The following is a 27,383-nucleotide window of genomic DNA, read 5'->3' as shown; positions in this document are numbered from 1 at the left end:
ATGCTACCCCTACACCATGGGGGCGGCAATAATAATAATAATAATAATAATAATTTCTTTTTTTAAATAGTAAAAGAAAACTTTCAATCATAAAGATCTACTTCTCTATACACAGTTCAAAAAGATTAGGGGAGCATGTTTTGTAACATCTAGTATGTGAACGTTAATTTGGTAGATGGGGTTCCTTAGCTACTCATGGTATGTCAAATCAAAGTTATACTCCATATGTAGGCGTAAACTGTCAGGCGACCCCTCAAAACAAAGTGAATAGCGGTGCGCCCATGTGTCATCATGAGGTACATAGACTACTGCTGTCATTTGAGCACGTTGTACGTCAACCAGCACATCCCATGAGACATCTTAATGAGGTTCAAGTCGCAAGGGCCGTTATTTCGATCCAGGAAGGGTGGACTTTTCATCTTGTTTCTGTGGATCTCTATGTCTCTCCGTCAGTTATTCCCCCCTTGTGGAATCGCTACAATGAGACAGGTCAGTTCACAAGGAGAGTTGGACAAGGTCGTGGACTCATGACAACCCCAGAGGATGATCAATATCTGACCATGTGTGCGTTGTGGCGTCATTCAATAACTGCCAGAGAACCACAACAAGACCTCAGGAGGATCACTGGAGTCATGGTGTCTGATCAGACAGTAAGGAACAGAGTAAGAGAAGTGTCCTTACGACCCAGATATCCTGTTCAAGTGCCCTGTTTAACGCAGCAACATTGCGCAGCTCGCTTTCTGTTTTCCCGTACCCACATCAACTGGCAACTTCACCAGTGGAGAACTGTGTTGTTCACAGACGAGTCCATATTTCCCCTGACACAGCGTGATGGACGTCAACGTGTATGGGGACGCCATGGTGAGCAGTGCATGCCAAATGTTGTCCAGGAAGGTGACCGATTTGGACAAGGTTCTGTGATGGAGTTGGGTGGCATCAGTACTGATGGCCGTACGGGTCCTGTTGTCGTCTGTGGTAATCTTACTGCTGCGGGGTACATCGAGCAGATACTGCTACAGCATGTGTTAGTTGCTGCATACGGTGTTGGCCCTGAATTCGTACTCGTGCATGACAATGGCAGGGCTCATGTAGCGCGCATCACCAGAGCTGTCTTACAAGAACTGGACATTCAAGGGATGGAATGGCCAGCAGTGAGTCCTGACCTTAATCCCATCGAGCATGTGTGGGATAGGCTTGGCAGAAGTGTATGTGGGCGTCCTTTTCCACCACAGACTCTCCAAGACCTCGAACAGGCTGAAGAATGGGACCTGGTACCGCAACGTGACCTCCGTCGACTTATACGGAGCATGCCACGGTGCCAAGCTGTGATAAATACTCACGGAGGACATACACAATACTGAAGCCCTCCAAATGTGATAAAAATCCACCCTGGAGGAATGTTATCACTTTGTTTTCACCCGTATTTGGACATTTTTGTGTTCTGATAATTAATGTAAATCCATCGATGTTCTTTTGTATACTTCAACAGTAAAGAATAAAGGTTTAGTTGGTAATATACCTGGGTATGAGGTATTGTTTTGTGTAACATGGCATACATTCAAAAACATGTTCCCCTAATTTTTTTTGAACTGTGTATTTATGGACTTGAATGTTTCTCATATGAGGATCAGGCAGCAAATCTTGGAAGGTTTCATCTTAGACTATGACAGTTTTCAGTGCTATCCTAAGTATGCTTTCTCTCCAGGACTTTCCATACTTACTGTATTTGCTCACATATTGGCCACCTCTTTTTATACAATATTTAAGGAAAAATGTTGAAGGGTGATATTATATCGTCTTGCCTGATATGGTAAAAATCAATAAGTGAAAAGATTAAGATTATCTATCAGTTATTTATAGAAAATTGGTATATTTTGCTAATAAGTCAATAAAATGCAATTCTGTTAATTTACAAAATGTGGTGAAATGTCTCTCCATGTCCGCAGAAACCTCGTGAACATCACAAGTGATGCGCCATCATGTTAAAAAGGAAAATGGTGACCTAAATTTATGTACTACATTAAAATAAACTATTAATGACAAAAATTTAGAAACAACAAGTATAATAGCTTACTAGTACTGCTAGGTGTACTAGTTAAAACTTGCAAATTTAACAAACTATAATTGCTGTATTTACCAGTGTACTGTGCCCAGTTCTCCTATTATTCCAGAATGAAGCACTTCCATTGGAACTCATGTCCGACTCGTTGGCTGAATGGTCAGCGTACTGGCCTTCGGTTCAGAGGGTCCCGGGTTCGATTCCCGGCCGGGTCGCGGATTTTAACCTTCATTGGTTAATTCCAGTGGCCCAGGGGCTGGGTGTTTGTGCTGTCCCCAACATTCCTGCAACTCACACACCACACATAACACTATCCTCCACCACAATAACACACAGTTACCTACACACGGCAGATGCCGCCCACCCTCATCGGAGGGTCTGCCTTACAAGGGCTGCACTCGGCTAGAAAAAGCCACACAAAATTATTATTAGTTAATTTTATTGAAAGTAATACCTATGCTATGTAGTTAGCTTATGTGTATGTCATTTAAACTTTTTAGTGCCAGGAGCTTGTATTCAGTGTTCAGACTTGATCTGAATTTCAAAAATTAAGTTAACAGAAGGGTACCATAATTCTCTTTCACTTATTGTAAATATTAAAGTATTGAAGCTCCTTTGGGCTTTAGGCCAGCGTTCCACCCCAGTGTTGCAGTGGGCTCATCAGTTATTACATCAGTTATAAATATATTTGAGTGTAACTTAAAATATAATATATTTCATTACTTGATAATGTAACTGTTCAACCCCTCATCAAAACACTTGGGGAGATGAAAGTTATTATCTTGGGACACATGAATATCAAATAAACTATTTGTGGCTTGCCCGCAAATTGCCATGCAAATAGCAACAATTAACATTCCATGGTTTCCCATTTCTCTATGTGATGTTTGGGCGCCAGGGTTACAGTTTTAAACAAAACAAAACTGTAAACCAAAATTTATATTTACTAGCATAGAGACTTACACTTAAATCACAGGGGTAGGATTTTAAATAATTAACCATTAAGTATCGCTTAAGAAAGAAAATGAACGCAATATAAAATACAAATGAATTTATTATACAAAAAAATGAGATGAATCAGAAAAGTTTCCTTAAAGCGTGGAGGAATTTATAATTTACTTTACTGAATTTACTATTGCTTGCTTTATCTAATTGAAGCTCACCAATTGCAGCTTCCGTTGAAGTCATCTGGTTTCCGTGGTTACTCGTTCTCTTCTTCTCGATGTAGAATTTGCTCCATGGACATCCTTCCTTCCTTCTCTGATGTAGTATGGGCTATCTGGACTAACACTCCCTAATTGCCTAGTCTTTAAATTAGACATTGGCCCTATACTTGTAAAAACTGATCAGCGTTGATCGTAAGAGGAGAAAATTCAGAGATATGAATTTTTCCATATTAGTAGAAATCTCAATCCAACTGAGCTATACTATTTATACGGTACAGACTTGTACCAAATTCCATGGACTTGAACTAAACATAGTTCTTCGTCCAGAATATTTACTGAAAATAACACAAGCCGTAAGCTTGTTTCGTCTCACGCAGATCCGATACCATTACCGTACCTAAGTACTGTATCGAAGCGACAACACATTGTACAAAAATAACTATGTCGCGGAGCGACCACACACTGTTTCAAAAATCAAATCACGTCGTTCAAAGTAGATGTTCACAGTAGAAGTAGTAGTGATGGAGTATCCGTAAGTATCTCGCTCCGCACTTGATAACATCACCGGGCTCCCCCACTCTTGGTAACAGCTTCATCTCAGATCTCTATATAACGAAACATCTGATTCGTAGATCGCATTATCATCCCCCCTTCTCTTCTTTCTCGTCGAGTCCAGTAGGCGTGGCGATGATGTACTCTGCTGGTATGCAAGCCTCGCGCGCGGGTCGCTGTTTACTGCCTTCGCTAAACCCATGAGTCACGCAAAATCCCCCAGCTTCAAGAATAACCCTCCGTATACACAAATATGAGATGAAATGAAAACAACTATGTCTCAACATATTGACCGTATTTACAACATAATGAATTCCTATCCTACATAATATAATAATTTAAATAATAAAACGATGTTATCATATATACAATATGATTCCAAAAGGCCTTGATTACAAATGATTGACGTTGAATAAATATGTTATTACAAATAATTGCCGATGGCGGATAAACTTGATATCAAATGATATCGCGTAAAATGATATTATATTAAATTAGTAGGGCTGGAGAAACCTGGACGGTTACAATAATATCAAGTGATTTTCAGAATATATTTTTAAAATGTTTTGAATCATCTCAATAAGCTTCTTGCAAAACTTTTTTGATTTGAACATTTTCACTTATTGCATGCAGTATTAAATACAACATGTTTTATATTACTGTATCGGTTCAAAAATAAGCCACGCTCGTATATAAGCAACACAATTAAAATTTGAGGTGGGAAAAACTGAAAATACCAAAAAGAAAAAAATAAACAAAGAAACGAAAGAAAGAACGAAAGAAAGAAAGAAAGAAAGAAAGAAAGAAAGAAAGAAAGAAAGAAGGGAAGAAAGGTGAAAGAAGAGAGGTTATGGAGAGGCAAACTAACAGTTTTATTTTACGGAATTTGCACAACACTACAGAACTACCATTCAACACATTCATCACTAATTGCAGTATATGATCATAAACTACAATGACAAGCAAAGCATTCTTCAAGTAACGAGTATACCTGTATTGTTACTGTACCTACCGATAACAAGTTTCATTGTGCAATCACTGTTGTGATTGCTAACTTCACTATTCATTTCATCATACTCACTTTGTTTTACTCTCCTCCCAGTATGTCATCCTTGGTGCTGTCCAGGCCATTTGTCACACTGCACTTTTTGAACCCACTGATGATAGATTTAATGTTGTTTTGCACCATGAAGCAAGAATCCACTCACATAGGAGGCTGACTGATGGCTTCATAATCATGCCAGACAGTCTGAGGGCATGGTCGTCTTGCAGAAGCCAATCTGAATAGTATTTCTGTAGGGGGTCCTTGAATGGCTTGTTTACAACTACTTCAAGCACCTGTAGTTTCAAAGTCATACCTCCAGGTAAGATAACAAGGTCTGTCTTCTGTGAAGCAACATTATTCTTCACTTCAGGTGTGAGTTGACCTTTAAGGCCATCCAAAACCAGCATGGCCCTCTTACCGAGCAGTGCAGGTCTCCAGTTCCAAACAACATCCAGCCATTCAGTCATCAGCTTGGTTATGATCTATCCTTTTTCCTGACAGCGAGTTACTCTTCCCTTAGGAAAGTTCTCTTTGGATAAAATTTTATGCTTCAGAATAACATTGGGGGATAGCTTTCCTCCCTCAGCCATAACAGTTAACATCACTGTTATTCTTAGCTTTTCATTCCCGGTTGTTCTTAATGTGATGTTTTTCACCCCTTTCTGGTGTACTGTCGTATTGTTTGGCATATCAGAATTGACGCTATCAGTATTGCCGATCTGGTGCAGTGGGTATGAATGAAGCTTCTGAAATTGGATGATGTACCACTGGAAGTTAGTCAACTTTCAACAAAATCTTCTGGCAGTCAGTGTGTTAATGAAATGGCATATGGCTTTTAGTGTCGGAAGTGTCAGAGGAGAAGTTCGGCTTGCCATGTGCAGGTCTTTTCTGATTTGACGCCTGTAGGTGACCTGCGGGTTGTAATGAGGATGAAGTGATGATGAAGACGACTCATACACCCATCCCCTTGCCAGCGGAATCAACCTATTATGGTTAAAATTCCCGACCCTGCTGGGAATTGAACCCAGAACCCCTGTGACCAAAGGCCAGCACGCTAACCACTTAACCATGGAATCAGACTGTGTGCTAATGAAGTTCCTTGTCGGAGCGCAAGGTGCCAACTTATACTTCCACGGAATTCTGTCTGCAGTATGTTCAGGAACATCGCAGTTTCCAAGGCCTTTAGCTGGATAGTTTCTTGATAGATAGGTATCCCATCTTTTCTCTTAGCTTCCACAAATGAGAGAACTGTAACTTCAAGTTCTGGAAATTTTCCATATTTTGGTCCCCTGAAAGCCATTCTCATTGAAACAGAATTGTGCCATTTCTGTTCTAATGCTACCCAGTGTCACACATTCGATTCATCTAACCCATATTTACTACTGGCCTCTCTGTTACTTGTGCTTTTAGCATAATGCACAACTGTTAGTTTGAAACTTGCATCGTAACTACGCCAAATTCCTAAGCTGTTGATACCTTTCATTCCAAGTAATTATTCTTAGTGGCAAAAAATTAATGTTATTACTGTTCTATTACCATACTGGAGTAACAAAGGAAAACAAAGTACTTCCCACAAGATAAACAACCTTTACAATAAAGCCGAGTTCAACATTGCGATTCTTTTGCAGTAGAGCCAGCTTCTCATTTGCTGACACTAGCAACAATATTGCAGTATTTCCAAATGGGAAACAAGCGCTATGTTTGAATTGTATAATGTTGCCATGTGTTATTTTTGTAATGTGCCTATATGCCGCACCTCAGTTTTTCATGACCAAAATTTGGATAAAATGTGTGGCCTATTTTCGAACCAGTACGGTATATTTCTATATACTCTTATCTGGCCAGATCCATTGCTGGTGAGATACAGTGTACAAAGTGTACTATGTTTGGCCTAAATCAAGCTTTACACCTACTTTAATTTTTCTCTCTTGGTAACAACCTTGGCTTTGACAGTATGAAAGTGACTGAGGTATGAGTGACACTAATAACATTCCTTATGCAGCCAGTTCCTGTGATGAATGGTATAAAATTGTTGTACATAGTTTCAGTTCGGTCTCGGAAGCCAAGAATAATGGCCGAGGGGATTCGTCGTGCTGACCATATGACACCTCGTAATCTGCAGGCCTTCGGGCTGAGCAGCGGTCGCTTCGTAGGCCAAGGCCCTTCAAGGGTTGTAGTGTCATGGGGTTTGGTTTTTATAGTTTCAGTTGGTGTATGCCTTTCAGTGGGTTTGGCAAAATGGTATGTAAACACAACTTCTTGCCCGGTGAGGAAAACTGTGGGAAATTTCCTCATTTCCCTAGTATGCCTTCAGTGACATCTAGGCTACTTGTGACAGCTGTTGGTGGATATGTTGAGTCCTCAGCCCAAGGCTGGTTGGAACCAGCTCTATGCTGAAAGGTTTAATTTCTGAGCAGAATTGTAAGTGTAGAATATAGAAATTCCTAAAATTCTTAGGCACAGCCATTAATATTATTAGTATGAAATGAAAATTATCTCAGCTTATTTAACTACTTTGTATACCTTTTTACACCTTGTCTCGTTTCCCTACCACTTCATTTTACCACCTCTTAAGTATTTTTTTCCACTGATAATGAAGCATTTTATTCACCACTTTCTGAGGTCCCTACTCACAGGGAATAGAAAGCGGTGTTTTCCCAGTGTTAGTGCAAGAGTAGGGACTAAAAGGGGCCCAAAAATTAGGGTGGAGAAATTATGTGAGACCTCCGGTCTTCAGAAAAAGAATTTCCGAATAGTGGGTAAGGAAATTGCACAAAGGGGACTGATATGCAAGTAAATATGGTATCTCAAGCATATGATATGATAGTTGACTATATATGGCACAAATAATTATACAGACATACTACAGTACTTCAGAAACTACAAAAATACAGCTTGTCAGGAACAGGTGCTTGATGAACATAGCATTCCTAGTCCCCAAAATATAAACACAAGCAATCGCAAAAAATGTCAATTACCTGAACGATAAAATTAATGTAATTTATGAGAAATACTATATTGATGTCATTTTCATTTCTTTATTCCACAATAATAATAAAAACAAGCACCGTGGTGCTACAGCCCCGAAGGGCCTTGGCCTACCAAGCGACCACTGCTCAGCCTGAAGGCCTGCAGATGTTGAGGTGTCATGTGGTCAGCATGATTAATACTTTTGGCCGTTATTCTTGCTTTCTAGACTGGGGCTGCTATCTCATCGTCAGATAGCTCCTCATTTCACAATTAATGGATACCAAAAATGCCATTCTTTCATCTTTCTAGGAGGAACATTTCCATATGAAGACTTCTTCCATGAACAGATCCTGAGAAAGAAGAGAGATCATTCTTATCGAGTGTTCAAGAAAGTTAATCGTTTAGCTACTGAATTTCCATCAGCCTATGAGTACAGTTGGGGTGAGCGCCCCATCACAGTTTGGTGTTCCAATGACTATTTGGGTATGTCATGCCATCCGAAGGTGAAAGAAGCTGTTAGGTATGTTAGAGCTATATCTGCATATTACCGTATGCAAAATTGCTTCAAGAAAATACTGGTTTCACATGATCTCTTAAGTTAATTAGTTTTAAAGTGAATGCATGAACTTCAAAAATCCTATTTAAGGTTTTAGTCATTGTTGTAGAGATCTTGAATGTTTCTACTGCATCTTTCTATATACAGTAAGATAGATTGCATCAGATTTTGGAGAACCATATTTTAACATGTAAACCTCTGCCACCATAAAATGCTGGAATAGGAAAGGAATTATTCAGTTGTTTCCACTGTGAGAATTAATGATGCACATAATGACACAGTCATTTATAAATACACTTCCCTCCAAAATCAGCATAACACCTGATATTTTAAGAATAATCTCAGTTTAGGGCAGTAAAATTTATTTTGAAAACATCATTACAGAATAAAAGACAGAATCTTTCCCTACCTGTTCCAAAGACAGTAGTGCCCAAAACATTTCAGTTTAAGAAGGTAAGGTTTTAAAATTAAAATAAGAAAAACCTGACAGATTTTTCTTGTTACCAGAATTACTGATTTAAATGCCGTAAATTTAAGGAAATGTACCAGAAACTTGTTGGCTCCAGTTAATGCCGCAAGTCTTCTGGGCACGTTCCTGATCAAGCCTTGGATATCCTCTTGCGGTACATTCTCTCATTCTTCTTGCACCACCACCTTTAGTTCACACCAGACTGTTGAAAAATCGGTGCCGAAGGTGACAACCAGTCATGTCCCACACATGCTCAATAGGGTTGAGGTCTGGACTCCAGGCTGGCCAATCCAGAGTGGGAATGTTGACCTGTGAAAGAAACTCCATGACGGTCATGCATTATCGTGCGTAAGCAGAAAGCAAATGCAAATGTGACATTATGTGATTAATGAAAATTTCCTCAACATATCTGTGTGCATAAGGAAGCCGTTCTCAATTGTTACAAAATCTGTATGGTTAACTGAAGTTATGCCATCCCACACCACCATGGAACCTCCTCCAAAGGGTGTGATCTCGGCAAAAGTACGAGGGCAAGGCATTCTCCTGCCCTTCTTCACATTCTGTCTCTTCCATTAGGAGACCTCAGGTTGAATCTGGACTTGTTACTAAAGTGTTCGTGTCCCCACTGATCCTCAGTCTAATGTTCATGCACCTGCAGGAAATGAAGATTGTGTCTCTACTGTTGTGGCAAAAATGCTGGTCCTCAGGCTGGTTTCTTTAGAGGCTAAATTTGTCTCATGGGGCCGCCTCCTGACTGTGTTCTCACTCACAGCTACGGTGTAGACCTGCATCTGACAACTCTGAGCCTCAACCCCTGTTCCTCAACATTTAGCCTCAAAAAGTGATCTGGCTAGGCAGAAGTGCACCTAGAACAGCCTGAACCAGGCTTTATATGGAAGGTATGATGATTCTGAATATATTTCACAGCCCAATTAATGCTTGTAGGAGTCATATTCAAAACCTCTGCTACCGTACATAGCAGTAGCTACGGCCATCATTGTCCAAGGCTACTGCTTTCGCCAAGTTAGAGGCACACCGATGAGTTATTTATGGCTTAGAAACCCCTCAGGTAATGCTCAGATACTGGTCAGTCAATGTCAGAGATACAAGAGAAACTACAATGCTGAAATAACAGTCGTGGCATGAAATTAATAAGAAATATGAGAGAGCACTCACCATTGTTTGAATGGATTACAATATAGCATTAAAAAGCCTTCTGTTGTTATTCTTTATTGATTCTCCTTCAGTAATATTCATAGAACATAGCCAATCAATAAATATTGGAAAAAATATGGTAAATCATATTCAATGTAGAATTAAACTGAGCTTTCTACCCAAATATCAGTTGCTACATTTTTTTTGGAGGGCAGTGTATTTATCGATAATTCACTGCAAAGAGCAGTTCTCTGTTGGTATATTTACTAATGTAAATTAACATTCATAGGCTGGGATGAGTGACTCATATTATAGAGTGCTTACTTTCTGAGCTCCAGATGGTGGGTTTGATTATGGTTCAGTCCAGTAGTATTTAAAAATTATTATTATTATTATTATTATTATTATTATTATTATTATTATTATTATTATTATCATCATCATAATCATAATCATGCCACTTGAATTTTCTTACTCATTAATGACATTTTCCCATCAAAGAAGGGAGTTGCGAGCAGGTGTTCAGATTGAAATTTTATGGCTAACATTGAAAGACAGTGAAGTTGCAATATACTTTATCACACTTTAATGATAAAATGATGTTACACAGCACTGTATATTGCTGCAGAGAGTTCCATGGGAAATGTAAGTAATTGTTAAAATTATATACCATATTTACCTGCGTAATATTCCCCCTTACATAATTTTTGCATGCTTAATTTTGAAATGGAAATTTGGGGGGAAATAAATTTTGCATGATTTTCCCACTGTAATTATACAAAAGTTTTTACGTTATCTAATTCTTTTCTTTTACAAAAGATGCAGTTGTGGAAACATCTGTTGTTTCAATGACCAGTGATCAGTTTGTAGGCGGCAACTGAGAGGCACAAGCAGTAACGCAGTAATGGAAACGCTTGGCAAACTTCACATAGTGTTGGTCTATGCACACCTCACTAGTACGCTTGTAGTAATCACGTGGGAGACGCGGACTTGTTCTGTAACATATATCAGTCTCGTGCTAATTGTTTTAATGTAAGTAAGTGAATAGTAGTCAGCAACGGGTAAGAAAACCGGAAGTTACAACGCACAGTTAAAGAGTGATCATAAGGCTGAATTGCATAGGGTGAATAAAATATCATCATATGCTACATTGATTGTGTACAGGCTGAGGGACAGCATTTTCAACTTTTAATGAAAGGGGGAATGGTGTGACGATGACCAAACTGTCATTTACATACATGCGACACGAAGGAAGAACGGCAACTTTTGTGGGACTCACCTTGTAGGATCATCAGTTTCTGTAATGAAAGCTTTTCCTTTTCTCCAAACAAGATTGTTTTGAATTATTTTTAAAATAAATATTTGAATGCTTAATATGTCTGATTGACTGTCAGTGTGCATCTGTAATTTTTCTTGCAGTAGAAGTTATATTGATTATTTCTGGTGTTATTCACAGAAATGCTCTGGATATGTATGGAGCTGGTGCAGGTGGAACACGCAATATATCAGGCAATTCAGTGTATCATGAGAAACTAGAATCGCAGTTGGCATCACTTCATCACAAAGAGTCTGCCCTTCTCTTTACTTCATGCTTTGTAGCGAACGATTCTACACTGTACACCTTGGCAAAAGCTCTTCCAGGTATGTTTCAGTGACATGCTTCTCCACAGGGACATGAAAATGAAAACAGGTTAAATATTTATTGTTTAAAATCTACACAACATTGTTATACAAGAGGTATAATGAACAGTATTTGAAATATATACTTTGAGTGTGTCTGTTTGATTACTTGTACAAAAATGTATAGGGCTGATGACCTAGATGTTAGGCCCCTTTAAACAACAAGCATCATCCTTATCAAGCAAAAATGTATATTTAGGATGATGATAGATGAATACAATGAAACCTTGTTAGTGTGTTCCTCATTAAGATGTTTTCTTGCATAACATGTCAGAAATTCAAAGTCCTGATTCCCATTGTATTAAATCTATACCGGTACAAAAAATCTCACTTATTGCATCACGAATTTCTGCTATTACCACTTATTAGATCACATTTTTTTCCAGCCCTGAAAATTGTAAAGCCCTGAAAATGTTTTTTGTCATTCCTTGTGAATGGAACATGATTTCCAACACAGATAAGCGCCCTCACCACAGGAGGCAGGTTTGCATAAGCTGCACAATGATGGGAAAAGGCCTTGAATTCCTGAACTTCACAGGGCAAATTGCACCTTCGGGGAGCAAACTGTTAGAGTCAGGAAAGTTCACTTCTGCTTGCCGGTTAGCAGTGAGTTTGTTGAATAACCCAGTGAGCCTATTCATGCTTGTATATCGCATTCCAGGCAGAAGTTAGAATTGTATTCTGTGTTAAGTGGTTCAGTGAAGGGTAGCAAATATTTGTCGCATAATATCCTACCCATGGATTAGAAACATAATCATGAGAAGTTGACTAGCATGATGCATATTTGTCTTGTGATAGCCTGGTTACAGTTAGACCTATAGGAAAAGTTGTGAAATTACTCACTAATGAAGACAAAATTAAAATCCTTCAGGAAGTGGACAGGCATCAACATCATAAGCACATAGACTTGGTGTGAATGTTAAAACTTGCACCTCCTCCATCTCGAGTTGGTCTAAACCAATTCTGGTGCCGACTATTGTTGAGGTGTTGTTACATTGAAGATGGCAGCCAAATTCACCCTCTCGCACATGGGTGAGTGTAATCACCTAATAATTCATGGTCAAAGAGTGTGACCAGAAAGAAATGTATAATAGCCCACTGGTCCAAAACATATGACTTCAACTAACAGTTATTTTATTTAGAAAGAATGCGACCTTCAATAATATGTTTGATACTTTTATGGGCCCCACTGCAAATTTTTTCATATTTGTCGTGGCATGTTTTTCACACCTTTCAATATATAGTTATTTTATAAGTCAAGTGGAAGAGTTTTCCATATTTGTTTTATCGTGTTTTCACATCTTTTAATACTCTCCTCTCATCTTCAGAAATTGTAGCTGCAGCTTTTACTGTATGGTACCTGTACATACACAGTGTAAAATGCATGCATGTAAAAAAAAAATCAAGTGTTTCATATCCTTGTTGGATAGATTTTATTTGTATGTTCAATAGTACGTTTTCTCGTTTACACCTTCTCTTTCCTTGTCTCCTGTAGAAATGTCTTAACGAGGTCTTCATTACATGATCCAGTGACTGATGTATACCGAGTTTTATTTTGTTTCTTAAAATAATGCTATACTTACCGTATATGCTTAATTGTAGTGTCTTTAATGCACTAAGTAAAAACAGTCTTTCCTCTCAAAATTCTCAAACTGAATCTTGGTTAAAAAAAAAAAGCAAGATAGACCGAATATTGTACTTCATAGGAAAGTTTGAATTCCTTTCAGTATCAGGAAGTACCTCTTTGTTTCTGATATCAGCATTAGCATAGTTATCATCATCTTCACAAACTTGATCATTTCTTAAATACTTTTATCACAATTCATCATATGCACTTAACAAAAAGTTTTATACCATCTCAGTAAGACGCTATAGGAAAGGCAGAAGGATAGTATTTTTCAAGTATTTGGTCCATTCTTTTCTCTGTTACATGATATTTGCTGATAAATAATTTAGAATTAGCAAAGTAGCATTGAAGATTACTTCAGTATCTATTAAGTCATAAGTAAGGCCAGTTCTTTTCTATCAACTTTTCAGTCCAACTTCTGTGTTGACAGATATGAAATTGACATTTTGTCCAGTGAAAACTATTTTCTGTGGGCCACTGGAAGCAAGCACAGAGGGTTGTTCTCTATTCATATAATTTAAAATAAAAAATCATAATTGTCATTAGTAAAGTTTTAAGCAAGTTTTAAACTAGAAGAATAAAGATGTCTCTCACTTTAAATAGATTTGTTCATCGCTATGTAACTTCTTGATTCTGTTTACCGATGGCATATCTTGAACAGAAGGTGCTTTATCTGAAGTTTCTAATCCTATTGCTGACAGCAGTCATATATAAGCTTATACACTAAGGGTACATTCTCAATCTTTCTCCCCTGTTAATACTGAAATTAGTGATTTATAGTTTTTTCTAACTGTTGGGTTCGATTCAGTGTCGCTAACCATACAGTATAGGGACGCTACTTGCCTATACGACGTCTTACAGTTATTGTTAATCTTGTAGGTTGATGCTATGTAGCCATGATTTTTTCTTGACTTGCAAGATTAAACGTACTGCCACTGCCGTATTATGAAAATCACTTGTGTTACATTTGCGGGTATAATTAATGCATTTTTTTTTTCTGTAGCAAATCTGTTTGGGTAATACCAGGTAAGTAGATTTGTGGCATGTTCGAGGAATGTATTTAATAACATAGTTGGTGTTAAATGACAAACACAGCATTTTATTAGTATGGTCTTATTTTGTCCAATTCGTATTTATAGGATTCAATCAGGATGTATAAGAAGCGAGAAAAATCTGCAATAACTCCTCCGAAAAGAAAAGTAACGTTACCTCCTCTATAAAGTTGAAATGGATTGAAATTTCGTTATCAGCCTAACCTAACTTAACCTTGTCTTGACACGACTTTTGTACGGTTTGCAAACTTAGCCTTTGTGTAGTCTTATTGACTTATGGTGTATGTATATATACATGGAGCCTTGATATTTTAAATCGCCTCAGGAGCTAAATTTTATTTCGAGTTATCAACATTTTGAGATATAGAGAATACCAATTTTGAGCATGTATAGCTCATAATTGAATCATATGTATCTACAGTCTTACAGTATACTAAATACATTATTTTTTAACAATATTTAAATATAAACTCTATTTTATGGCATCACTTTAATTATAACCCTTATTATTGTAACTTTTTAGAAGACAGAATACAGTACATACAGTAGTGAAACAAGAAACACACCTCCGTTAACACCTTTGTCAAAAATCCGTTAGTCTCTTCTGCATTTTTACTGTTAATCTTCTTTTCTTCCACACGCTTTTCAACAACATTTATTGCTGTGAAAACACTGTTGTTTACATTCAACTGACTCTGTATGTAGGATCGAAGAATAGCCACTGCACTGTCTGGTCTGCTGATGGTACAGGAGAAGGTAGCTCCGACTCTTCTTGTTGGGATTATTCTTCTTCTTCTTCTTCTTCTTATTCAGCGTTGATGGTATGCATAGGAGGCTCGGCCACTATTACATCAGAGTCCATATTTATGTAAGCCTCAAAATTAGCTTCACAGTTAACAAGCTGCTGATACTCCACTCATCTTCAGGAACAAGAATGACCAATGGATTTGTGTTTTGGGATTTTTATCGAAATGATCAAATATTCTCTACGTTAGTCTTTCTATATTCATCTAGAGCGAATGTCCATAAAGTTTAATCCTCCTTTTTCTGATACTGTCTGGAAGCCTTTTATTTTTCAAATTAAGTAGATTTTCATCTAATGTTGTCACTAATTTATTTGGTTAAATGTTTGTGCCAACATAATGTAACTTTCTAGGAGCTCTTTTTAAACTTTATTCCCTTCTTCTGAGACATCTGCTGCAATATATTGATGGAATGAACAACAGAATAGCTGCATCAGTGGATCAGTGGTAGAGTGTTTGACTCATGATCCCTGGATGAGGTAGTTGATTTTTGAAGGATGCTCGAAAATGTCTGCAGTCTCTATCATTGCTGGGTTATTAGACATCTTTGGTGGTACACTTAGTGTCAGCTTACAACATTAAATTAACTCAGCTATGATATCCTTCCAATAGAACACCATTTATTTTTGTTAGTCAGCAGCACAGTCGGAATGTCTAAATTGGTAGGCAGGTTGCCTAGATGGTACCAATTCAGAAGGTCTACAACTTGATAGTTGAAGCCATATGATGGTGGTGGGTGTTGCTCCTGTTGTTGTTGTTGTTGTTATTGTTATTGTTGTTATTATTGTTGTTATTATTATTATTATTATTATTATTATTATTATTATTATTATTATTATTATTACAGTAAAAGCTGTCTTAACGGACACCTCTCACCAGAGGACACCCTTCCATAGCGGATGATATTCTAGGTCCATGATAAAATCCCATGTTGTGTATGAGTAATTTACTCCTCTTATATGGACACACTCTGTTACGGACATGGACACGCCATAACCACAAGAAACTCCAGTTAAACCTCTCCTAAATGGATAGTTGTTTTCAAAGTAAATTTGTGTGTATGCTGATTTTGTATGAACATACTGGACTACTATAGTACTCGGTTACTTTTTGCACAGACGGTACTTCCAAGAATTGAAGTTACCGTAACTTTCAGCACAGGTTGTACACATTCTTGGAAGGCAACACTAAGCTATGCTCTCACCCATCCCCCCCACAGTCCTGTTACCTACAATATGCAATGCTCGAGAATGCTGGAATTAGTACTTTTACTGTCAGGTTCCTTGTAAATTGACTCTTAGGCTTTTGATGTGTTCAGTTTCAAGTTAGAAAGTTAGTGTGTTTTAACATGGCTCCGAGGAAGTGTTCATCTCTAAAAGAAAATGTATGCATAATAGACTATCATAAATCTAAGAAATGTGGTGTGCGTAAACTGTTTAAAACTGGAAAGACATGGGCAACAGAAATTGTGAAAAACCAAGAGGGGCTAATTGAAAAAATGGCATTTAATTGGCAATGAACAGTGGATGAAACAGTTTTAATGTGGTTGTGGAGCTCTTATTGATAAGGCAATGCTAGAGTGGTTCAGTAAAATAAGAAGACAGAATTTCCCTGTGTCAGACCAATGATACAAGCAAAAGCATTAGAATTCACAGCAGAATTAGGTATCGGAGATTTCAGCAGGCGCGGTTCTGCCTTTAGGTCACATGGTCACGTGCCCCTCCACCGATTAAAACTATTATAAAAATCAGAACAACGTTATGCACGATTACTGTCACGACCACCTTCAGTGAGTTCAAGAGGCTATGATTCACCATGGTTGTTCTTGTTCTAGCAGCCCTGGACTAAACTAGGCAACATAGTAAAGGATTATTTTGAGTGTTGATGTTTGTCAGTAGATTGCTACATGTACATATTGATTTAAAGTTTCAAAAACTCAAATGTTAGCCTTAAATTTAACATGTTTAATGGTAATATTGTACAATGCACTCAATAGAGGTTTCCATAGAAGTGTTCTTGTGTGTTCTGTACATTGCAGCTGCAGCAGCACATCTACAACTTTCTCATGCGAGTACAGGTCATTGCAGAAATGTAGTACAGTACACTACACTAAATACGAGAGGTTTTTTTTCACATAAAGTACATGGGTTATTGTGTTCCTACTTATTTTTCATGGTACCCATTTTATCCCCTCTCTCAAGCAGACACTCCTGTATAACGGATAATTTTTTCGATCCCTGAGGAGTCTGTTATAGAGAGGTTTGACTGTATTCATATTATTATTAGAACAAAATGGAAGGATTTAATAATTACCGACAGCAACCGGCCTTGTGGCTTTTCTGCAACGTTATCCTACACAGTCAGGGGCGCATCCTTTTTGAAGTCTTGCCATACCTATCCCAATTAGCAGAATACAGATTCATTTTTGCTTGAACCATGTTACTGTGTGGTACTAAAATACGAAAATAGAGTGTGCTGATATGCTCATCCAATTCAATTCAGTAAATGAGACATATACTTTCTAAAATGACTTGTAAGAATATACAAAAGGATGAGGAAGGGGGGTGAAATATGTGTTTTTAAGATGAAGATGGTACTAGTATGTTATTTTTCATGATGTGTCTTTTTTTTTTCTTTTAGGTTGTCATATCTTCTCGGATGCTGGAAATCATGCATCTATGATTCATGGGATACGGAATAGTAAAGTACCTAAGCATATATTCCGTCACAATGATGTAGAACATCTAGAGGAATTGCTCTCTAAGGTTCACACTAGTGTACCAAAGATTGTTGCATTCGAAACTGTTCATTCCATGACTGGAGCTGTGTGTCCCCTGGAAGAGATGTGCAGGGTAGCCCACAAGTATGGTGCCCTAACCTTTGTTGATGAAGTCCACGCTGTGGGACTCTATGGTGACCATGGTGCTGGAATTGGAGAACGTGATGGACAACTCCACAACATGGATATAGTTTCTGGAACTCTAGGTAAATCTTTTTTTGTATCATAGAGATTAATTCACAAATATTTCTTTTAATGTCCAGGTTCAAGTTTAACTTGCCATGCCTTGTGACTTCTCAGTATATTAAGACCTGCATACCAACTCCAGACTTATTTGCAAGGTTAATGAAATAAAGGTATGATGTTTGAATTTCAGTTTTGATTTTGGCTGTCTTCCTCTTCAGTTAATTTAAAAGTTTTAAAACTACCAGGAATTGCAAAATATAGTGCTATATTTTCATTCAGCTTCCATAATTTGAGTGACATATTTAATTTTTTGTCGTAAGGATCTGACAGTGTTGATACTGTTAACGTTACTCTAGAAATAGATCGATTTTTTCCCAACCAATTGGAGCCTCATGCTAAATTACTATTAGTCTCTCTCCAAAACTATTTTGGTAATGTAATTAATCAAAATATTCTAGTTTCAGAGCACCTTTTATTCAAAATAGAATTGTACACAGTAGTACAGGTTATATTCAGGCAGAGTAACCCAGACAGTGACTCAGCTTTCTGAGCCCAAATTGAAGGGTTTAATCTTGGTTCAATCTGATGGTATTTGAAGATGCTCATATACATCATCCTCATGTCGGTTGATTTACCAGTGCGTAAAAGAAGTTCTGTGGAACAAAATTCTGGGACCTCCAAAAATGGTAAAAACACTTATCAAGTTAGTGGGATGTAAAGCCAGTCATCATCATCATCTTCCCTTCTCCACCTTCAGTCAATTTGGGATGTCAATAACACCATTTCATCTTCCTGTATTCAACCACCGTTACTGCTCCTTAACTGTGTTCCAATCCAGGTACCTTCTTATAGGCTACTGTTTTTGATTGAATAAAACCACCTTAGTCTTACTGTACCTCTTGTTCTCCTTCTTTCAATTGTAGCCTCTGTTATCTGCTTTGATATCCCTCAGTCTTCCATCCTCTTAAAATGCCCATACCATCTCAGTTTATTTCTCTCCATTCTGTCGAAAATCTTTTCCTCCTTCCTCATATCCTCATTTCTTACTCTGTATGTCTTTGTCTTTCCCATTATACTGCATAAAATTTTTATTTCACTGGCCTGGATTTTACTATATTGTTTTTTCGTCAGTATCCAGGTCTCTGTAACATACTGTATGTCAGAATGGGGCAATAATAAATCTTGCACTTCACCCCTTTTCACTTCCTTGAAACTTCCTTCTTTCAGATCAAGTTCCTCTCATTCTGATAAAATGTATTTCTCTATTGTATCATTTTACTTATTTCCATCTCCAGCCTTCCATTTCAACTTATCAATCAATCACTACTGATCTACATTTAGGGCTGTTGCCCAGGTGGCTGATTCCCTATCAATCTTGCATTAAAATTACTATTACTGGTTATCAGACACTTACCTGCAGAAATTTGTTGCCAGTGGCTTAAAAGTCTCACTAACTCATTGATAGTTTGCAGCGACATAAGGATGGGAAAGGGCTATAATTGAAAAAGGAAGCCAGGCTGAGTAGCTCAGACAGTTGAGCTGCTGGCATTCTGACCCCAACTTGACAGATTCGATCCTAGCTCAGTCTGGTGGTATTGGAAGGTGCTCAGATACGTCAGGCTCATGTCGGTAGATTTAGTGGCACGTTATAGAACTCGTGCGAAACAAATTCTGGCACCTCAGCGTTCCCAAAAACCATAAAAGTAGTTGGTCGGTCGTGAAGCCAATAACCTTATTATTTGAAAAAGGAAGCCACTGTTGCTTTAATTATGAGGCAGCTTCAACATTTGCCCAGTGTGAAAATGGGAACCTTGGAAAACCATCTTCAGGGCTGTTAATGGGGTTTGAACCCACCATCTCGTGTGCATGCTGACAGCTACAGAACGTGACTCAAACTGCTAACCAACTCAGTTGGTTTAAGTGCAGAAAGCTGATGTCCATAATCTTAAAGAACTACATAATAAAGGAATATATCGTATCATATCTTATATCATGATATCATCTGAAGGTCTGTTAGGAAGTCCAAAAGAATGATGCCACTTAGAGAGTACTTGAAGTACAGAGAGAAACAAATGTTATTTTCATCTGGCTGGAATTGCAGGTGAGCTCAAGTATCCAGAAAACCAAAGTGTATGGTACATAGAGTTAATAAAATGATTGCTGCATGAAATAAAATAACCATGAAGTTTCAAAACTATTCTTTTTGGTAGTGATTTGACGTTGCACTAACACATCGAAAGTTTTTGGCAACATGAGGATGGGAAAGATTTAGATTGAGAAGGTAGTCGCCATGGCTTTAACCCTTTGAGGGTCGGCTTTTCAAAGCATTGACGTACCCCACAGTTTAGGTTTTTACACGCTCATAAATAAATAAAACCCCATTATAAATTAATGTAGAGACACATACTGTAATACATTATATTTTTAAAATGGCTAAAACATACATGAAAAAAAGCATTAGCTGAGAAAATATAGGAGTGTGGATCAGTAAACTGGTATTCTTATACTTGTATGGTATATTTGTGTACATGACCCTCAGCATAATTCCTCAAAAATCAGCGCAGTGTTTCACAATTACATCTGTCTATTTTTGTTCTTAGGCTGAGAGAGGAGTTCCTGGATAATTACTTTCCACAAACTGTGCACGATACAAGTTTTGCACCTCTCTGCAGATGGTGGTTGTAATTCTTCTTAGTCACTATTACTTATTCCTTCACTCTCAATTATGATATTTTTAGGAAGGAAGTCATCATAAACTTCTTCATCTGTATAGGAAAAATCAGAATCCTCACTTATATCATTCCTCAAAATTTTGAACACTTTCTCACTATCTAGTACTACTTCAGCACGACTGTGAGTGGCCATGTTCATCGGGTATCAGTTGATTCTCAAAAGCCATAGACATTCACATACAAAAACTAAGTTCACGGAACTTCCCATTGGGATACGAACAATACAAGCTTCAGCAATATAGCCAATAGATAGCAGATACCGTATGTTTTTAAATCATTGCTCAAAAGCATAAAGGAACAAAAATATCTTGGAAGTTCAACACACAATATATTGCATCATAACTAATGTGGCACTTCTTGCGAGACGCAATATATTGTGCTGTGGCCCGCATTGGTTTAATTAAGGTAGAGCCTCAGCATTTTCCTGGTGCAAAAATGGGAAACCGTCTTCAGGGCTGCTGACGGTGAGATTCGAACCCACCATCTGCTGAACGTAAGTTCACAACTACCTGACCCTAACCGCACAGTCAATTCGCTCAGTTTCAGAACTATTACTGAGTCCACAAACTGATGGACTGAGTGAAATCTATTATTATCAGATGTATAGTTCTCTCAGTTTCCTCATTAACAACTGGCGAATCAAACATTAAGCAGTACCACCCCCTGACAATAACCAGATTTGATTGTCTACTGTGACCAATAGCAGATGGCTCTTGACCAATAGCATGCTTGCATTGTCATTGACAGTCCACGTGGAGTACTTCAAAAGCGTACCTGTCTTGAAGCGGTTTGCTTTTCAGGTCTCCAGTGTTGCTCATCTGCACGCAGTTCTGTCCAGTCTTGCTGCTCACTCTCAGAGGCTAGGTTAGTTACAACAGAGAGTTGATAATGCTGTGTCTCAAGTTGGGGAAATCCTGGCACCCCACGGACAAGGAGTGTACAAAGGCTATGTTTTAAGTAAGATCTGTTTGTCAATAGAAACGAAAGTAATAATGATATTGCCAAAAACTTTTTATTATGTCGTCTTTACACATCAAGCTATTTTTCTACATAGTTATCATGTTTAAACAAACATTTATCATAGTGTTCCACCAATCTTTGTATCCCCTCATCGTAGAACTCTGCCGTCCGTGACTGAAAGCAATTTTCAGCTGCTGTTTTCACTTCTTCGTTGGTGTCAAACTACTAACCAACAAGGAACTACTTCAGGTAATGGAACAGATGATAATCGCTCAGCAAAAGGTCTGGACTGTACGGTGAGTGGTCCATTTGCTCCCGTCCAGAAGATCAGATTAACTCTTGAGTTTGAGCAGCAGAATTCATTGTCATGCAGCAATAAAAACTCCAGATAACAATACGTCATGTTGCTTATTTTGTACAGCATGCCGAAGCTTTTTAAAGGTCATGCAATACACATTCAGTTTATTGTTGTCCCTCGTGACATAGAGTCAAATAACAGGACATCATGTTTGTTCCAAAACACGGTGGCCATAATCTTGTGTGTTGACATTGTTTGTTTGGATTACACTTTGACTGGAGATGACGTGTGTGCCATTCCATTGATTGCTGCTTCGATTCGGGAGTCAAATGCGAAACCCATGTTTCGTCCCCTGTGGCAATGAAATCCGAACTTTGGTGGCCTTCCTCACTGTATCAGGACAAAAAGGTCAAAGCACAAGGTGCCGGAAATGATTTTGTATAGCAGAAACTTGTGGAAATTGCAGTGACTAAGTGGAAATCATGAAACACTGGTCTGTATGGATTTTTTAAATCTACTGTGCGCACCAAATCACCCAATCACGGTTCATCATGAACATTGTCCCGCCCGGCCTTGAACAATCTTGCCCATTTATGCACCTTGCTGTCACTCATTGCATTTGGGCCGTACACCTCACATATCTGGCGATGAATGTCCATAGCTCACACGTTCCTTCTGTAAAAAATCGAATCACAGACCTTATTTCACACTCGGCGGGATGTTGAATTTTCTGAAACATTTCATCTGCCCACACCGAACCATACACAATGATGTTACGACTGCAACTGGTGACAACTCATCCTCAACGTATGCTGAGAGACAGCACATGTGCACATTTCTATAGACACCAACTTTACAAAGCTACAGCCGATTGGCCCTTAGTTAAAAAATAACCCTCTTAAATACAGCCAGCCGGCTAGGCTTCAAAAGCTTGCCCATCGTTAATGAGGAAATTGCAATAACTATATACAGGTTGTTCCAAAAGTTCTCAAGAGGTTAACATCACAGAAAGGTTGTCAAACTTGGTTTAGTGCAACCACTACTGTGAAAGCTTTTTTTAAATGAAGATACTGTAATATTTGAGATGTAGTGTTGATCACTTAATGCATAGTGTAACTGAATGCTTATATTCCCTGTGGTCTCTGTTTGAAAGTAAATAATAAATAAATTAAAGAAAGGGAAGTACCTGTGAGACAGAGTATTAGTAAAAGAGTAACTACTTCTGATGAGCCAGGAAGCTTTCATATATGGTTTGGGCAAGTGAAGCAGAGAACTAAGTAGTATAAATTACATTTACATAGCTCTTCTGTTCTACACTAAGTGGCCTTGACTCACCAGCAAAAACCCTGCTGTAAGCTTAGATTTTTGGGACAATTCTAGCTGTATGATGCTGAAACCTTAGAATGTATTGTTGTACTCTGTCATGCTTGTAATGAAGGACCCCAGTCTGTAGTGTTCTCTCTGGGGACAGTTATTCTATAGATAGTATAGGTGACTTTCTTGTGGATTTGTCTTCAATAAACCTAATTTCAAAAGGACAGATCCCTTGAGCATTTTATTTCTCACCAAGCTCGATAGCTCCAGTTGCTTAAGTGCGGCCAGTATCCAGTATTCGGGAGATAGTGGGTTCAAACCCCACTCTCGGCAGCCCTGAAGATGGTTTTCTGTGGTTTCCCATTTTCACACCAGGAAAATGCTAGGGCTGTACCATAATTAAGGCCACAGCTAATTCCTTCCCATTCCTAGGCCTTTCCTATCCCATCGTCACCATAAGACATATCTGTGTCGGTGCGACGCAAAGCAAATAGCAAAAAAAAAAAAAAAAAAAGCATTTTATTTCATTTCATGTTACTTAGCCAACTCTGACTCTACATTCTGGATCTAACATTGAGAAACATTTGATAAAATGGATTTATAGTCTGTTTCTAGAATGCCCATGTAAATTTTAATGTGACTATTTCATCTTTATTCTAGTTCACAGTAGTGATCCTAGAATTTCTAGCATGTATATGGTTAACCACCATATTTGCTCGAATACAACTTGCACTTCTTTTCCCCAAAATTCACGTTGAAAGATCAGATTGCAAGGTAAATGAGGATATTTTACTATATATTTTTCTGCAAATATGATTAATTTGTGTTTAAATTAATACGCATTTTCTTTCATAATTGAAAACATTATGTTTAAACTATAGAGTCGTTACATTTAATGTCGGTTACATATTAAAATAAGTGGACAGATGAGCTTTTTCATGTGATACTAGCTATTACCACTCCATCCTTCAACATAGCATTACCCATACTGTAAAATTAAGTTTTATTAGTCTTCACTACCATTTTTGAATAATAAAATCATTGTGATTATAAGAAAAGGTGTAAATGTTTTATGATGCTGACAAGGGAAGGGCACGTACCATGAAATCAGGGATCTTACATAAGTTTTGCACACACATTAAATCAGCCTTATCTGACCTTCAGAAAGCGTTAAAGTTCGCACGCTTGAATTGGTGCACTTGGCTACGCAGGACTGAGGCATATGCTGGGTTCACTTGTTGAGGGACCATGCCACTGATCTTCTTTCTTATTCCATTAGTAATTGCATAGCACATTGTGAAGATAATGTAGCGGCATTAAGAGAAATATTTTAATTCCTGCATTGATTGTGGTCAGTAAAGGCAATAGAATAAATCATTGTGGTGAAAATAAAAGTTAGACAGTATAAAAAGAGACGTTACACATGAAACCAAGCTACTCCTTAGTTTCTGCAACAGTGATGCTCATGGTAAAAATGTTGAAAGCACAGAGTGGTTCTACACCAACCACACCTAATGAAGTGAGGATAAGGGCAGGTGGAATATTTTAAGTCACTGCTGTCAAAACAATATTGCACAGGATGCTTAAAGGCTCCCGGGGTTTTGGACATGTACTGACTTCGGTACCGGGCATATTGCCACATGGGACAAAAACCAGGAGACAACAGTTGGTGGTATGTCAGAGATTGAATTTAGAGTTTGAATTTTCAAGATGGTGTTTCTCTGTGCCAAAACGATATCCAAATTCAGTAATCAAACAGCGTCACATAATCTACGTACAACGCTTTTGCATACTTTTACATACTCTCAACCCATATACATCTAGTGATTGACAGCAAGCTATGACACCAGGAGGGATCATCATCAGCTGTACGGTATCTTCATTTCGTATAGATTTATATCCAGAAAAGGAATCCAGAATTAGCGCAACTTTACCAGATGGAGTATTTTGCTTGAATACACCATTAAACCATTCGCTCACTTATATAGATCCCATTTTTCTGGATTTAGTGCAACCAACATTAATATTTTCATGTGAAAACATGCTCTTTTTCACCGTCTTATGAAACACACCTTTCGACTCTCTTAAAGTGGTGCATAAAGCTTCCATCTGCTCATCACTTGGGGTAACTCTCAGTTATGGTGTAACTGTGTGTGGTGGACATCATAGATTGCACTGCGGTGATAACTCTTTTTTTTTCACATTTTAAACTCAATGCCCTTCCCGTACACATTTCAAGGCTGAACCCACTCTCACCGGGCAAGTTGGCAGTGCATTAAGGGCGCGCAGCTGTGACCTTGCATCCGGGAGATAGTGGGTTTGAACCCCAACTGTCGGTAGCCCTGAAGATGGTTTTCCGTGGTTTCCTATTTTCACACCAGGCAAATGCTGGGTCTGAACCTTAAATAAGGCCACGACCACTTCCTTCCCACTCCTAGGCCTTTTCTATTCCATAAGACCTATCTGTGTCGATGCGATGTAAAGCAAATTGTAGGAAAAAAACCCCACTCTGATCACTGTGACACACATTTTTGGGGCCGTAGGACTCTATAATAGATTAAGTAATTCTATGAATATTTCTACTGCTGCCAAAGTTTCTACTTCTTTGTTGGTCTTCTTTTTCATCGTTACAAATGTATTTTCCATGACACAATACCATTTGACTGTATTGTCAACTTTAAACAGTTCTGATTCTTATCAAGAAAGAATTCCACCTTTACAATACTTAAATTTTATTCTTTAAAATCAAATTAGAGGAACATGTTTTGTCCCTCTTGGAGACATCTTCAGACTCACAATGTACTAAGGTTACAAGGTAAAGATACAAGTTTATCTAAAAATATTAAAATATATGTCCTCAATAAAAATTACATTCTATAATATCTATTTAAAGGTTTGGGTTTTTTTTCCTTTGTGTTTCTTGAACCACATTTGGTAACATGTAATTAAAATTCTTCACTTGTGAGCTTGTTGAGTGAACTATGATAAAGTCTTATGTTTTCTAGAATTGATGAGTTACTAATAAAACAGTGAAAGACCAACTGATGTACAGTCTTGGTTTTGTTCCTATTGTTTTTGGTAAAATACGTTCTATTGATGAGCGAACCAATTTTTATAGACTTGAGGATCTTGTGTGTAGTATGGGATTTTTTAATGCAGGGGCAACTTTTCTCATATTACTTTGTTAAAATTGAATTGCTGAGCTTGGTTATGAGAAGATCTTATGTAATAATGGTAATTTCCATTCAGTTCTTGCCTTTGCTTGCATTTGTGTGGCCTTGTGCTCTTCTTTGAAAGACCTGCTGGGTTTATAGGTATAGATTTCCTTTTTCACTTTCACTGTCTGCTAAGTTATTCTCATGGTATGCAAATTATGCCACAGTTTAGTTGTGTTCTCTAGATGAACAATGTTCAGATCATCTAGCCATTGTTTTAATTCATAATGTCGCCCTGTTCATATCTTTGATGAAACATGCCGATGACTGAGCTCGATACTGCAGTCGCTTAGGTGCGGCTAGTATCTAGTGTTCGGGAGATAGTGGGTTCGAACCCCACTGTCGGCAGTCCTGAAGGTGGTTTTCCGTGGTTTCCCCATTTTTCACACCAGGCAAATGCTGGGACTGCACCTTAATTAAGGCCATGGCCGCTTCCTTCCCACACTCATCCCTTTCCTTTCCCTTCGTCACCATAAGACCTATCTGAATCGGTGCGACGTAAAAAGCCAATTTTAAAAAAAACCAATGCATGCAGATGACTACTGCCAATACCTACCAACAAACACCATATCATGCTGGCATACTCCGTCTTATACTTAACTTGAATAAATATAAATACAGGGAAGCAAACAAATGTTGATACTTTGGCTTCATCCTTTGTGTGGATGTCATTCACCATCTCCCTAATTTATGTCCATAAATTGTTATCTACACTCCTCAACACCACCCGATGCAGCTTATAAAGAAATCAGATATAATCTGTGG

General features: G+C 38.0%; 1 protein-coding gene across 2 annotated transcripts in view; it reads left to right on the top strand.

Moving 5' to 3' along the window:
• The window catches only part of Alas (5-aminolevulinate synthase), a 164,031-nt gene that overhangs the window by 104,674 nt on the left and 31,974 nt on the right, over positions 1 to 27,383 (top strand). For both annotated transcript variants that reach the window (XM_067141326.2, XM_067141327.2), the window contains exons 6-8: positions 8,102 to 8,312; positions 11,429 to 11,613; positions 17,775 to 18,119. In XM_067141326.2, coding sequence (XP_066997427.2) covers positions 8,102 to 8,312; positions 11,429 to 11,613; positions 17,775 to 18,119 — 741 coding nt within the window. The remainder of the gene's footprint in view (positions 1 to 8,101; positions 8,313 to 11,428; positions 11,614 to 17,774; positions 18,120 to 27,383) is intronic.

This window comes from Anabrus simplex, chromosome 2, assembly GCF_040414725.1.
Source record: "Anabrus simplex isolate iqAnaSimp1 chromosome 2, ASM4041472v1, whole genome shotgun sequence".
Taxonomy (NCBI): domain Eukaryota; kingdom Metazoa; phylum Arthropoda; class Insecta; order Orthoptera; family Tettigoniidae; genus Anabrus; species Anabrus simplex.
The sequence above is the reverse complement of the archived record's forward strand: the minus strand, read 5'-3'. Positions and strand labels throughout refer to the sequence as shown.